The sequence below is a fragment of the Haemaphysalis longicornis genome, unplaced genomic scaffold, assembly GCF_048455015.1.
Source record: "Haemaphysalis longicornis isolate Haplotype H1 unplaced genomic scaffold, Haemaphysalis longicornis Haplotype H1 scaffold_4, whole genome shotgun sequence".
Classification (NCBI taxonomy): Eukaryota; Metazoa; Arthropoda; class Arachnida; order Ixodida; family Ixodidae; genus Haemaphysalis; species Haemaphysalis longicornis.
In genome coordinates, this window is record NW_027526361.1 from 31,933,758 (window position 1) to 31,948,602 (window position 14,845).

The 14,845-nt window shown below is 50.0% G+C and overlaps 1 protein-coding gene across 1 annotated transcript in view; it reads right to left on the reverse strand.

The window, feature by feature from the left end:
- The window catches only part of Fra (neogenin protein frazzled), a 260,099-nt gene extending 245,760 nt beyond the window's left edge, over nt 1-14,339 (reverse strand). The window contains exon 1 of the mRNA XM_077706334.1: nt 14,006-14,339. Coding sequence (XP_077562460.1) covers nt 14,006-14,096 — 91 coding nt within the window. The 5' untranslated portion in view covers nt 14,097-14,339. The remainder of the gene's footprint in view (nt 1-14,005) is intronic.
- Between the last annotated feature and the right edge of the window lie 506 nt (nt 14,340-14,845).

The window sequence follows — 14,845 nt, forward strand, 5'->3', positions numbered from 1 at the left end:
CGTAAGAACGCCCTTTCGACGCACTGAAAATGAAACTACTAACTGGGAAAGGAGCAAACCCTGGCGAGGCGGTCTCTTCGCGGCTGGACGCAGTGACATCAAAGGACGCCGACGCCGAGCGTCGCTACCCAACGGCAGCTGTCAGCCTTGCATCCCATGGGACACCGCGTCGCACCTCGCTTCTCTTCTCAGGCGACTTGCAACAGTGGCCAGAGTGTAATCCCTGCTCGTCACTGTCCTGGTCGGTCTGAACCGGTATATGTGTGTGTACAGGGGGGATTAAAAGAAATACGAACAACGGAGCACACAGCCTCCGAAGCATGCCGCACCGTCTGGCTGCACTGTCAGTAAACTGCACGCATGCGTAGTTCTTTCGGAGCGCTTGAGACTGTGGCCTACATTTATGGGAAATGCTTGATCAAGAAGGGACGCGAGTCATTTATTTTGAGGCATCTTTTCATGATCTGTCGCCACTGGGCATACTGTTATCTACTACATTCGCTTGCCAAGCCCGCAGTCAGCTGATTGCAGATAGCAGATGCCATTCAACGATCATCCCGCTCAGTGGCGACGCAGCGTGAAAAGGCCCCTCAAAATAAATGACCGGCGTCGCTTCTTGAGTAAGCATTCTTCATAAATGTAGGCCACACTCTCAAACTCTCCGAAACAACTACGCATGCGCGCAGTTTACTGACGGTGCAGCCAGACGGTGCGGCATGCGTCGGAGGCTGTGCGCTCCGTTGTTCGCATTTCTTTTAATCCCCCCTGTACATACATACATATATATATATATATATATATATATATATATATATATATATATATATATATATATATATATATATATATATATATAGCGAATCAGAATAGGAAATGAGGGGCTCGTTGAAATAAGACAAAAATAAGAATCGGCAGTCAAGACAACCTCGGAAAGCAAAGGGGAGGATGTAGTACGTCAAGATAAAGAATTTGGAAAATAAGAAAGTGGAGAAAAAATGCCCGCCAGGTGGGATCCGAACCCACGACCTCCAGAATACCGGTCTGGTGCGATAACCACTACGCTACCGGCGGGGCTACTTTAGCCTCCACTTTCTGGGTTATTTATGTTCACGTGTTTTTGTTTCCTGCTCTAGGGGGTGGTAGCCAGCGCCACTCGGACTACTCGGGGTGAAGGGGACCTTCTTTTTAACCCCCGGGCCGTGACTTGAGCGTCTACGACATGCCGAGAGTGGTCGACCAGCGTTGAACCCTCTTAAAGCTAACCTTGGCACCAAGACTGCCAGAACAGAGGCCCTCGCTATGCATGTAGCGAATCAGAATAGGAAATGAGGGGCTCGTTGAAATAAGTTGGCTACCACCCCCAAGAGCAGGAAACAAAAACACGTGAACATAAATAACCCAGAAAGTGGAGGCTAAAGTACCCCCGCCGGTAGCGTAGTGGTTATCGCACCAGACCGGTATTCTGGAGGTCGTGGGTTTGGATCCCACCTGGCGGGCATTTTTTCTCCACTTTCTTATTTTCCAAATTCTTTATCTTGACGTACTACATCCTCCCCTTTGCTTTCCGAGGTTGTCTTGACTGCCAATTCTTATTTCTGTCTTATATATATATATATATATATATATATATATATATATATATATATATATATATATATATATATATATATATATATATATATATATACAACGCTAAAATGAGGCATAGTTAGAGGTAATGTTTAGACTTTCTTTATTAGGATTGATGAAGTCAACATTTTAATTTACGTACGAAAGAAAGTGAAGAAAAACACGCGTCCAGAGTGGGGACCGAACTCACGCCTTTCGGTGTAGGTTTGTGGTTTCGCGCGCTCGTGCATGCGTGTGTGAGGTGTCGAGAGACAGAGAGAGAGAGAAAGGAAAGCCAGAAGTCAAGAACGACAAGGAAGGCATAAGGAAAAAAGTTCATAAATTTTTAGTGATGAAGTACGTTCTTTTTTTAACGAAAGAAAGTGAAAAGAAAATGTTTCTTGGGTGGGACCCGAACCCACTGCCTTCTGAATAATCGGCGAATACTCGAATACCCAACAACTCGATGTGAAGCGGACCAACTCAGGGTAAAGGGGACCTTGGTCCCCCTTCAGACCCAAAACTTCGTCGGAGTGGCGGTGGCTACCAGACCCAAGAGTATATACAATTACATCCATGTAGATACCCGACAAAGCGGTGGGAAGCACAGCCTTGCCGGCAGCCTAGTTGGCACGGCATCCGACGCGTGTTGATACCGGCCCACGAAGGTGAGAATCCGTCACTGGTTACACTGTAATGGTGTAACGACCGAGACACTCATCTCAAAGGCGTGGACTGGGCGCGTGTGGGCGTGCGCATGCGCTCTCCGGGTGTCCCACGGCGCAGCACGTCGCTTTTATGACGCCGATGCGCGGCCCCAGAGCGAAGCCATCACCGGCGAGGAACGCGCACATGCACGCGGTACACACGAGCCGCGCTTGGTGTATTCATGAGCTTTGCCAGCACGCGCAGCGGGTCATTACAACCGTACACAGTTCGCTGCGCGTATGCGGCAAAGGGGCGCGGTCCAACCGCATTCATTGGGCGAGCAGTACTCGAACGCGAAGGTGGATACACGCGCACGAGTTCCCAACAGACCGCGTCTTTCACCCCCGCCCCCCTCCTCCCTCTTCACTGTTCCTGACACTGCTTCGCTAGTCTAATCGCTTGACCGATCTCCACGGGATTCTGAAATACGAAGTCGAATGTGGGGCATCCCTACTGATCTGCCTTGTTTCTTTCTCTCAGGTGTCGCTACTTCTGCTTCAGAGAGGACGTTGATGATAGTGAATAAAGAGGCTCGCGCGAGTGCGGATGTCATAAGCCTAGCTCACTCAGCGGGCTAGTACAGTGGTTTCTAATCAGCGCAGCGATCGAGCATCTCGATTCCTCTCCACGTTGCTTCCGCAATACGGTGGTGCCGAAATTCTGACAACTCTCTACTAACACGTAAACGTTCTTACAACGCTCCTCGTTTCACCAACCATATGTTTCTTTGGTGGCAATGAAGGAACACGTCTCGCCTCATCCGACCGCCTCAAAGCGATCGTACCAACTGAGCCGGAACTCCGCCCAGTCGCTCTTTCTGCCTTTTACTACGAAGCAGTATACCTCTAACCAGCCAAGGAAATTTTCGTGTCCACGTCAACAGAAAACTCCCAGGCTACTATTGGCTGCACAAAGAAACATCTTAGACTACCACTGGCTACTGGGTAAAACTACTGGCACCAACCAGGATTGAACCTGGGCCCGAAGCGCAGCCAGAGGTAAGCTAAGCTAATAGGTTTTGAGGGGGTGGGGGAAAGAGGGGGAAAAGGACCCGAAACTGTCTGGCGTGGGGTGCCGACATCTTACCAGCAAGGGCCCATCGTCTTGCCGACTAAGCTGCATCCACACGTGAATATAAGGAGACAGACGGTGGTTCGGATTCAGTGTCTGGGGAGGGGGAGGGGGTTTTGGGAGGCGACACATGAGATAAGATTGAGGGGGAGGCAGTGAGAGCTATGACGCCATAGCCGCGCGTGCCGCCCTCCTCCTCCCCCTTCGAAAGACGCTCCTCTCCGTTTTGTTTCTGTCGACGCTGCTGCGTTGGGACGCTACCCCCGCGAATCCCAGGTAACGGCTGCAGAGTCTCTGGTTTCAGCCTTTGTAGAGCCGCGTGTGTGAATTCAAGTGACTCCACATGGGTAATCGTTGTGGGTGTCGTTTACAGCTTCGCAATCCAACCACCTTCGCAGCGTGAATTGCACGGAGCCATTTTTAAATGCGGAGCATTTCTTAGGCTCGCCTCGTCCTCCGTCGTTGATGGCGGCGCCGTCCACACGCTCACTCCGCAGGTGCGTGTCTCTCCCCCGTACCCTCCTCGCTGTCAGCAAAAGCTGCGGCGGTGCGGGGGAGCGCGTCTGCGCGCGCATGCGCCGTAGCTATCCCGTACCCTCCTCGCTCTCAGCAACAGCTGCGGCGGTGCGGGAGGAGCGCGTCTGCGCGCGCATGCGCCGTAGCTACCCCCGTGCGCCTCGTCGCTCTCAACAACAGCTGCGGCGGTGCGGCAGGGAGCGCGCGTGTGTGCGCGCATCCGCAGTAGTTACCCCGTGCGCTCCGTCGCGCTCAGCAGCAACAGCGGCAGGTGTACACGTGATAGCGGCGTGCTAGCGGCGTGCCAGCTGCGTGATAACGGCGCGCGGGGGGGGGGGGGGGGGGGGGGGGGTGGCGTGGAAAGGTCGCGCGCTTGTGTACGGAAGTGTGCGCATGCGCGTCTCTCTCCCGTACTCCTCCCCCTCTACTGCGCGCGCTGTGTATATAAGCGGCGGAGCGCGCGCTCGGAATTCAGTCAACTGCGATCCTTGGTTGATGCTCGATCCACGTTATTCGTGTCCCACCACGGCGCTCCGTCGTTGACATACGCAAGGACGAGTGGTTGGTCGAGTACATGGGGACCCGCCACGGCCTGCACTGCGTCTCCACCACCTCCAACAACAACAACAACAACAAGCAACCCACCACCATCCACGGCAGTTGCATCGACCTCGTCTTCACCAGTTACTCCAACGCACGACCGCTGCTCAAAGATCCCTTGACAGTCCACTTTAGCGACCATAAAGCAGTCGTTCTCTCCGTTCAATACAACGACAGCACCAACGAATAAAAGAAATAATAATGACCACAATACCTTCACCTGTCCTTCCTGTGTCCCAAAATCACGAAACATTAAATAAGAATAATAAAGACAAAACCCTCCCCACATCCGAACGGTAACCACAAACTACCCAATTACGCAACGTTCACGCAATACAATCACCCCTATGCGACGCATTTACTCGAGTTCCCCCCGTGGGAAGATGCGGGCGGGCGGCTTTCTTCCCGATACGCAGCTGATTCCCACGACGCAGCATTTGTTTCACGGCGCAGCTGTTATAGGCTAGCTCCCTGTTCCTTTTTGTTTATAACACAAAAGTGTTTTATTCCGGGATTCACGAAGATTTCGCTGACGTCATAATCGTCACAGAAGTGACGCCAGTACAACGAAGCTAGCGGCCTGTAAAGGGTGCACCCCTGCACACACGGTTTTGTTGCGAGGAAGCAACCTTTAGAACTAAAGAGTACGTTATATTTGGGGTTGTTCGTTTTCGGGTTTTAGATTTTAACAAGAAAGTGTTTTACACCGGGATACACCAAGATTTAACTGACGTCATATCCGTCACGGAAATGACGCCAGTACACCTTTGCCGAAGCGACCCGCCAGCAGGACGTCGCTCGCGAAGCACACCCACAAGACAGCCGCCTACCCGCAAATCATGCTCAGCTGCAGATTTCGCTGCCCGTTTCACTTTCGTGTTTTACCGATTCCTATGACAAAGGAATCAACCACATTTTTTTTTTTTTGCATAATATGTAGACCGAGAAAAGCCACTACCTCTTCTCCACTTCGGCACACCCTCTCCCTTCAGCCTCATCTTCGCCTCCATCACTTGATGGGGCATGTAGGATGGCGTATGTTGCACCCCAAAAAACGTCATCCCAGAAATGCATTTCCTGTGCCGAAGTGAAGCCGAATTTTTTAAAGAGGCCGGTGTAAGCTTGGTTGTTTGTGAGCCGGCTTTCCCACATTGTTAGTTGCGCAGTGAAGCCAGCTATTCATAAAGAAAAAGAATGTGCGGCAATAGGCGCGAACGCGGCGGAAGGAGACCACCGACGACGATCAGGCCGCGAAACCAGGCGTGAGCGCGACGCCCGTCGGGACCCCGAATGCCGCGAGGCGGAAAATGCAAGACGTCCGCGTGGCTACAACTCCGCTGAAAGCGTCCCCGGCGCGAAGGCGCGGTTTGAGGCCAGCCATTTTACCCGGAAACAGCTCCGCTGGTCATTCACTTCCACATAGTAGAATGGTACTGAATTTTGTTTTATTTTTTCCATTTTTTATGGACTTTGGCGCGGCGACGGCACTAGTATTTTTTACATCCACCATTATTCTGATTATTATCATCATCGTCGTCGTCTTCATTATCATAATCATTATCACATCTACCAATAATTTATTCTTAATTTTTATTTTTATGCTGAGCTTCCCCACATTCCGCTTCTTCGCACACACACTCGTTATGCGGAAAGTAAGCTTTCAAGGCGTGCTCAATTTTATTTTGATTGTCTCGATTGTTCCTCATCAATCTCAAAGCTTTCAATCACTTTCATTTCACTATTATAACAATTACATGTCTTCGAAAATCACGCACTTGTGTGCAGACACGATGCGTTACACCTTTCGTGTCACGGACAAATCTTGCTGGAGTACTCGCCAAAAAATGCTTCCACATTTAAAAGGAACCGGAAAACAATCGATGGGACTGATACAAACGTGATGCGTTGACATTAGCTGTCCCCCGTTTTCCCCCAGTTTCAGGACGCGCTTCAAGTTTTAAAAATTCTGACTGTGCCAGCGGCACTTTTGCGATCTCGATTATTTGTGAAGTTGGACTGTGCCAAGGCCATTCAGATATGACAACATGCATATAACGTGCATGCGAGGGGTCTTTCGAGTATCAATAAAGTTGAAATTTGAGGCCTTTTCGTGTCGTTCCGCTATCGCCGTACGGAATTAAAATCACTTCTCTGGTGCAGCCGCAGAAACAAAAGCTGGCTGGGGCCACGCCGACAGGTTCAGCTATGCCCGTATGCGCACGCACTTATCTAACGGGAGGCCCGTCGATAGGTTTCCTTCCACGACACGAAGGCCCACACGCTATTCCCGGTTCCTGGCGGTTCGTTTTCGGAAAGCCATAAGCGTCCGGCACGGAGCGCGGGCTGAAAATTGATAGCGCTGCTCGTCGCTAGTCGGCGGACGACTATTAGCGCACGCGCGCTCCGCTGCCCCGGGCCCTTATCGCGCCGAGACGCCTAGTTTCGACCTGTGCGGCCCGCATACTAATCACCGACAGCACCGAGGTTGCGGCACGCGCTGGCTGGCGAGCGCGTGCGTGTATGCATTATGCCTGCGTTGAGTGAAACCGGAATCCGGGCCGCCGCTGCTGTTAACGCATGCAACACAGCAGCTCGCGCGCTTTATGTTCCGACAAGGGTGCAACAACACACCGAGCGGGGGCGAGCGGAATATGTACACGGCGATGCGGGCGCCAGCCCCATCTACCGGACACGAGGGGAGAGGAGGGGGACATAGATTGGGATGTTCGCGAGGGATTTGATCGTAATGGGCGTGGGATGTTTACCGTCAAAGCACCCAGCTGAAAGAATTTCGATGCATACGTAATGACCACAGAGATTGGGAATTCTGTCTTCTGCTACCGAGGTTCTGAAGTCTAAATTTTACATTGTTTAGTGTAGAGCATAGAGACGAGCAACGTTTACATCGTAGGGTAAAAAATGAATAAACATAATTTAGAGAGCGCGAGGAAGCCAAAGAACGTCTAATTTGTTAAATTAGATCTAATTGATTGTCTAATTGATAAAAAGTAACGACACTTCGAACTTCGGCAACGGTCTAAATAGCATCATGGCGGCAACGGGAGCAGTCTATCCTGATTTTACACAACGGGTCGAACCACTTCCGCTCACTGACTAGCCACAGTCCCTGTTAATTATTAATAGTGACTCCGGCTAGTCAGTGAGCTGGAGCGGTTTGGCCGGTTGGGTGAAATCAACACACACTGATCACTTGTGTATGCGGAACGACACCAGCGAGGATTGCCGCACTGGATGGGAGCAGTCTCTCTTGATTTTTACCCAGCCGGCAAAAGCGCTTCCGCTAAGACTAGCCAGAGTCACCATTATAATTAACAGTGACTCTGGCTAGTCAGTGAGCGGAAGCGGTTTGGCCGGTTGGGTAAAATCAGCACGGACTAATCCCATCGTCGCCATGATGCAACATTTAGACCATTGCCTCGAACTTTTTACCCAGCGCTTCTGATGGCATTCGCATGCCAAACGGGTTGTAAGTCATTCGGCCAAATTTTCTGGTGTATAATGCAGCTTACGACTAGCTGTACCCGAGAAATTGAAGCTAGTGGTTTAAAGAAGCACCTTTCTTCGGCACAAGTAAATTATTTTGCCTCGTTCTTGAGCCCTACATCCGTAGAAGGTATAAATATCATCTACTCTGCTCAAAACAAGTACCTTTGCCACATAGCGAACGTCGCTAATGACTCATCGGAGTACCATCGTTATCGCCATCACAAAATTTTCCCGCTGTCTCTATTATACAATTTCAGTCTACTGGCGAGGTACAAAATGAGTCTGAAAAACAGACATATTTATAGTGACGCAATTTTCGAAGGACACTGTACGCTTCTCGAAACGGACGGTTATAGTCTATGACGTTTTGTAAGGCGAAACACGGGCTATGTACGATTAAAAATCGTGAACTTCGGTTACTAAATGACCTCGCCTCCAAGGAAGTCTATTTGCGAACTGAAATTCAAAACAACGCAAAAAGAAGGGACAAGAAACGACGACACACGGCGCCGTGTGTCGTCGTTTCTTGTCCTGTCTTCTTGCGTTGTTTTGAATTTCAATTAGTATGCACCAACTAGCCCAAACCACCGTTCAACGCAGTCTATTTACAAGACATTACACTAGTGCATATCTGAAACCTTCGTTTTTATCTTACTCGTTTTTCGTAAACTGCTCTCATCACAATTATCATGCATTGTTATTACCAATTCTGCCCCATTTGTAATTGTTGTCGTCACTTTTTTTTTCCGATAGCTTTTCCCGCGTATGAATTCCGCACCCGACTGTTGTCTGCCACGAGTACTGCTTCGTACAGTAAGCTAAGATGAACGTGACCAGCTTTCGGCCCTGCATTTCCCTATCACTGTTTTTTTTTTTTTTTTTTGCGAAGAACACGCAGAGTCCACTGGAACTGAAACGGTGCTGCTTTTTGGCAATTTCTATGTTAACACAAAAGTATTGTATTCCGGAATTCACGAAGATTTCACTTACGTCACATCCGACACGGAAGTGACGCCAATACAACGAAGCAAGCGCCCTCTAAAGGGTGCATCCCTGCACACAGGGTCTTCTTGCGGGGAAACAACCTAGAGTACGTTATTTTTCGGGTTGTTCGTTTTCGGGTTTTATATTTTAACACAAAGGGGTTTCATGCCGGGATACACCAAAATTTCACTGACGTCATCTCCGTTACGGAAATGATGCCAGTACACCTTTGCCGAAGCGACCCGCCAGCAGGACGTCACTCGCCAAGCACACCCACAAGACAGCCGCCGACCCGCAAACCATGCTCCGCTGCAGATTTCGCTGCACATTTCACTTTCGTGTTTTACCGATTCCTATGACGAGGAATCAACCGCAGTTTTTAAATTTTCCCCGATTTGGGGTGAAGCTGGTCCCCTTTGCTTTCAAAGCATTGGGCCGCGGGGGCGTGCGGGTTTTTTTTTTACGCACTTCACTTCCGAGCTGCAGGGCATGCACGCCAAGGCCAAAACATTCCCACGGTTCGTGCTGCGCCATTCCATCGGCGCATTTAACTGGGCGCCCTCTCTCATCAGACGGCTCGCATCCGCCCGCTGATGAGGCGTAAACAGAAAAGAGGGTGGACCGGCCGCCTGTGTAAATCAAAGGTCGTGCTCCGACCCCCACCGCCGCCGACTTGATTACGGGACGTCTGTCTACATAACCGGGTATACGCGGAGCGTCTGTGTGTATACTCGCTGCGGCTGTATACTGAGCTTGTGATTTATTGATTTGCGCGGTGGCGGGCCGGCCGTACCGAGTGCGTGAGTGACGACGAAATATTAAAGAAAACGGAGAGAGGGGGAGGACGAAATATTAAATAAGAAGGAGCGTGGGGAGTAAGATTTACGAGAGGAATGGCTAACGAGATGTGATTGGCGGATTTTTGAGAATGCGCGGTGGATCTTTAAGAATGAACGAGCATCGCGTCCCCCTCCCCCGCAAACTTGAGGCTCAGTCCAATGCGCGCCCCTTGCTCCGACTTCTTGTTTTGCCACCCTGCAGCACAGTAAAAAAAAAAATCAGTATTTTTGCGGACAAAGCCTACATTAAAAAACGTAATCTGCTTCCGTATCTGAGAAAACGTAGGGAAGGTACATATAAAAACGTAAACACTTCCAGTATTTTAGAAAACGAAGGGAGTTTCGTAATTGTACTGGCACTGGCTGCGTGCACGGAGTGCACTGGCTGCGTGCACTCCGTTCTACATCGGTTGCGAGCGGTGGCGGGAGCCACGAGACCCGTCGAGACGGCGCAGGTGACGCGCCGAGCTTCGATTTCACGTAACCCTAGCAACGTTGGCGCCACTGCGAAGGCAGCTGTTTCCTTTCTCGAAGGCGGCCCTCTCCACGCGGTCTCTCCACTTCTTCTGTCCACCTGTCCTGTTGACAGATCAACTCAGCTCTAAGGAGCAACGCAAAAATTTCGCCGACATGCACCGTCTATTGCTCACTCAATAAAAAAGAAACCCACTTCAACTCCAAGTGGCATCGTACCATGCTTCGCAAATTGTCGTCGAGATGCGAAAAAATGGAGTTCCATTATCCGGAGCGCCAATGACGAGCTAGCCGGTTACTGCCTGATAGACTTGCGTCAACGCCTTTCGTTACATTTTATTGCAGCGTGCCACCTTGTTATGCTCCTATATTCTACGCGAATAGCCGCAAAATGGCCAAAAATATGTAACAAAACACTAGGTCAAGAGTCCAACAAAACGCAAAAAGAGCACTCATGCACACTACACAGTGCACAAAAGCTGCCACTGGGAGTGCATTTCTTGCATGCCTGCAAAAAGAGATTATTAAGGCATAACGCCATTCACTTCGCTTTTCAGTTACCTGTTTCAAAACGTTAAAGCATAACTGCGACAGTTGGCCCACTCGGTGGAGCGAGCACCCAATTTCCGTCAGTTATACCTCATAAATTGTCACTACGATTGCTACATTTCTGGTTACTTTTTCCCCAGTAATTTTGCCTGCCTTTCCTTGAAATTAGTACACACATACATCAATCACGTGCAAAGGAGTCGGTAAAGTCGACTGCCGCTCCAAAAGCCGTGTTCGATTCCCAGGACTTTAACGATGTGTTCCTTAGTGATCAGTTCTCTTTTGCCTTCGTCCTAATGCGTAGCGCAGCTACGCGTGGTGCCAGGGTTCAAATTACATCACCCACCCACTGGTCAGGTTTCTTCTATGCAAGTCTTTATTCCCTGCAAGCAGCCACGTCACATCTCGCATATCACACGATGAAGAAAGCCGCCTAAGCACCCATAGAGAGCTCCTCGCATCTGCAAAACATTCATTGCCTACGATTGCTATTTTCGTGCGAAGCAGGACAATAAAGCGAGCATATACACACACACATGTGGGCTGTACATGACCTGAGTCCGGGAGGTCCGCCACACCTCATTCGCATGAACACGTCCACTGGCAATCAAAGGGCAAATTCGTAGCCGTTATTAATGGCGATTCAGTCGGATGGATTGTATCCGAACGGCCGGGAGCGTTCACTCCTGGGCCATGCTTCCGAAGGGGCCTAGAAGAGGACACTATTCGACGATGACCAACAGCGTGCGCTTCTGCGCGAGGAACACGGCTAATTAACGACGTGGTGTACGTCGTCAGTGGAGAGAGATAGGAAATGACGATGTAGGCGCGGGAGTAATGGACGCCGCGGCCCATTGTGCCCCCAGTTCCTTATCGGAAGCGTCTAGTTCCGCCGGCCGACTGTGCCCGCTGCAGGCAGCGCTCTTGGAGCCCGCGTCCCAGCGCCACAGCCCCGCGGCGTCCTGTCGCGAACCGCCGCGTCGGGATGATCGATCACAAGGTGCCGGCACCGCGACAGGGGCCCGCAGGAGGAAGCAGCAAAGAAAGCTGGCTGAAACGGAATACGGGGGGAGTGTACGAGCCACAGAGTGCGAGAATGCTTCCATGAAAGTCCCACAGGGAGGTTCAGATAGGGTAGCCACTAAGTTCTAAGGAAGAGGTAATGATAGCACGTGTGTGTTCGTCGCCGAAGCACAAGCTGTTTGTTGCACGGGCGAACAGGTTGACGGAATCTGCGTTACCGATAACCCGGAAAGCACATTTTTATTGGGCTCCGTGCTGGAAGTCTACGCCATGGCACAGACCAGGAATAAACATAACGGTCGTCTTGCAGATACGCTTCATTATGCAATTATCGCAAGCGCGACACTTGTTTGATCGTGTCGCAACTGTCTGGTATAAAACGCGGACAGTCTTGTGTACGACCTCGTGTTTTACGTTATGTACGCACACAATAACTGTAGAATAGCCTAAGGTGCGCCAACGGTCGTGCACGCGTTGGAAATGTTAGTGTTGTTGCGGTGCACGCGACGGCTATATTTATCACACAATTTTATGTTCACATGAAAGTGTGAAAACTGTTATTCAATATAATTGAATATCCTTTACCAACAAATAACGTACACAATTCATGCATGGCCTGTCAAAAATATACGCCTACTAAAGAGACGAATTATCAGATGAATCAGGTCAATCCAGGATTATCCACTTGGTGCGCAAAGAAAGAACTGCACGTTTTCAGAGCTCCCCTAGCCTAGCCTTTTGGGTCCAGAGAGGCCCCGTGGAGAGGTCTTCAGTAAAACTAGATAATTAGAGCAACTTATTGTCCAGCTATACATACAAGACGGAATAACTGGACGTAACTTTATTCAGCTAACTTTGTAAAGAACGTACCAATCTAGCTCGCGACTGAAGATCTGACTGCAAATTAAATGCATTCCGAACGCGTAAGACTCTGGATGGAATCTGCAGGAAAAACTGAGCAGTCGGTCAAGTTCAACTTTACCGGACAGTGCCGCTCGCCCTTTCGCGCCGCTTTGTTGACATTGACAACTAGCGTGACCGTTGACCCCTCACGCTCCAACTAGTTTCTCCTACGGTTTCATTCCTTCCACTGGCACTAGCCTAACGACCGCCTTGGTGTAATAGACGACATTCTCGAGGAAATATAAACCTTATTTATTTTGTCTGTGTGACGTGAAAGAAACAGATAATATTGTCGGTACGACTGTTTTGGAGTTCCAATTACGTTTCTGTCAGACGATCTTTGTTTTTCCCTAGTTCATTTTTTGCTTGTTTTCCCGTTTCGACCGCTTAATTGTATGTTTCCAGACGAGTGTGCCGAAAGAAGACGAAAAGAAGAGAAAAAACATACAAACGAAAGAAATTATGAGAGGTACTCCAGAGGCAAACCTTCTATCGAGGCGTTTTTCCACGGGTTAATTCATTTCCAGATCTGTAGGAGTCCGCGCAGGTAAAATTGGAAAGGCGTGAAGGAGGTTAAATCAAAGCGCTTTATAAAAAAAATTCATCCGCTGTAAAAATCGTACAAGCTCTTCCAAGACCAAATAAAAAATAAATCTTACACCTGCGCGCGAGAGCACGCGATTTCGGCACTGCCCCAACCGGCTCGCGCTTCGCCAGTCAACTCGAATTCGGTTGCGGCCGAAGGGTCTCAAGCAAGCTAGTATTCCATTATGACAATTAGGCTACATCACGGCCTAAAAAACGCGCACACCGGCATGCACGATGAAACTAATAAGCGGCGCTCGTATATCCCAGGCGCGCTACGCACCCTCCTCCGAACTGATGAGATGCTCTTCCGGATGAGTCAGTCGAGGAGGAGCGCATCAAATGCAGCGACCTCTCTCCCTGTCTAGGCGCACAAAGCGCTGGAAGGCCGGTAACTCGTCGAATAGATTGCAAAGGAAAAATGCGAGGGGCAGCTACACAACTAGAATTAAAGAAGGCAGCAGATGACGACCACTAAGCCTATTCCGGCGTACAGCAAGCGAGCGGTAGGAAGCCGCTCGCCCGTCAAAGCAGAGCGAAGTTTGTTTACACCATCCGCGGGAGCTTCAACGCCCGTATCTGAAAGGTAGGCGTCTGACCGCAGCACGGGGAGAGTTTCACAGCGCACAAAAACTGACCTTTGACGGTGCCGAGGAGTGTGATGAGCACGTACGAAGCAACGAACACGAGCCATCGTAAACCACGTTGCTTCCGATGCTGCCCGACCATCGTGTTATGCCCCGCACAGGATCAGATCCGAGAAAACACTCATAGGAGAAGGTATCAACTCTTCGCGAAGACACGAAGTCTGCGAACCGGACGTTGAAGCCGCGCACTGTCACGCAACGACGCTTCCCTCCGCAAGCATCACATCGTCGCTGAGCAAAGCGTGCTTTTGACAGCCCGTACACCACAGACCCAAACAACTCTCTTGTGCACTCTCTCCAACCCAGAATGGTGGACCCATGTTGAATTTTTACAGCGCTGTTATGGCAACGGAGTTGGGGACGCCTTCTCCGCTCTCGACCAATCAGAAAAAGGGTCTTTGACTGTCGCGCCTTTTACGGCAGCGTGTGCAACTATTTTAGTTTCGGTTTCGGTATAATTTATGGTTTCGCTTTCAGTTTGTCTGACAGGCGTTTTTTTACAGGATGGCTGGATTAGTGTAAGTTATCACAAAATGCTTTTAATAGCTGACGTCGTCATGTTAAAACAGTTGTTATAATTTTATTTGTATTTTTTCTTATGTGCGCCATCTCTGCGTAGCTGCAGCAAGCGCAAAGCATTGAATTTCACTTTTCACGATCGATATGCTGCTGTTGTGCACTGAAAGTGGCCTCGCAGAGAGGATGGTGCTGTAGCTTATTTCGCCTGACTTTGATAAAGTTACTCGATGCGGTGGCGCGACCAGTGGCTAAGGCGTTGAGCTATCCCGAAGACGCGGGTTCGATCCCGGTCGCGGCGGTCGTTTTTCTGGT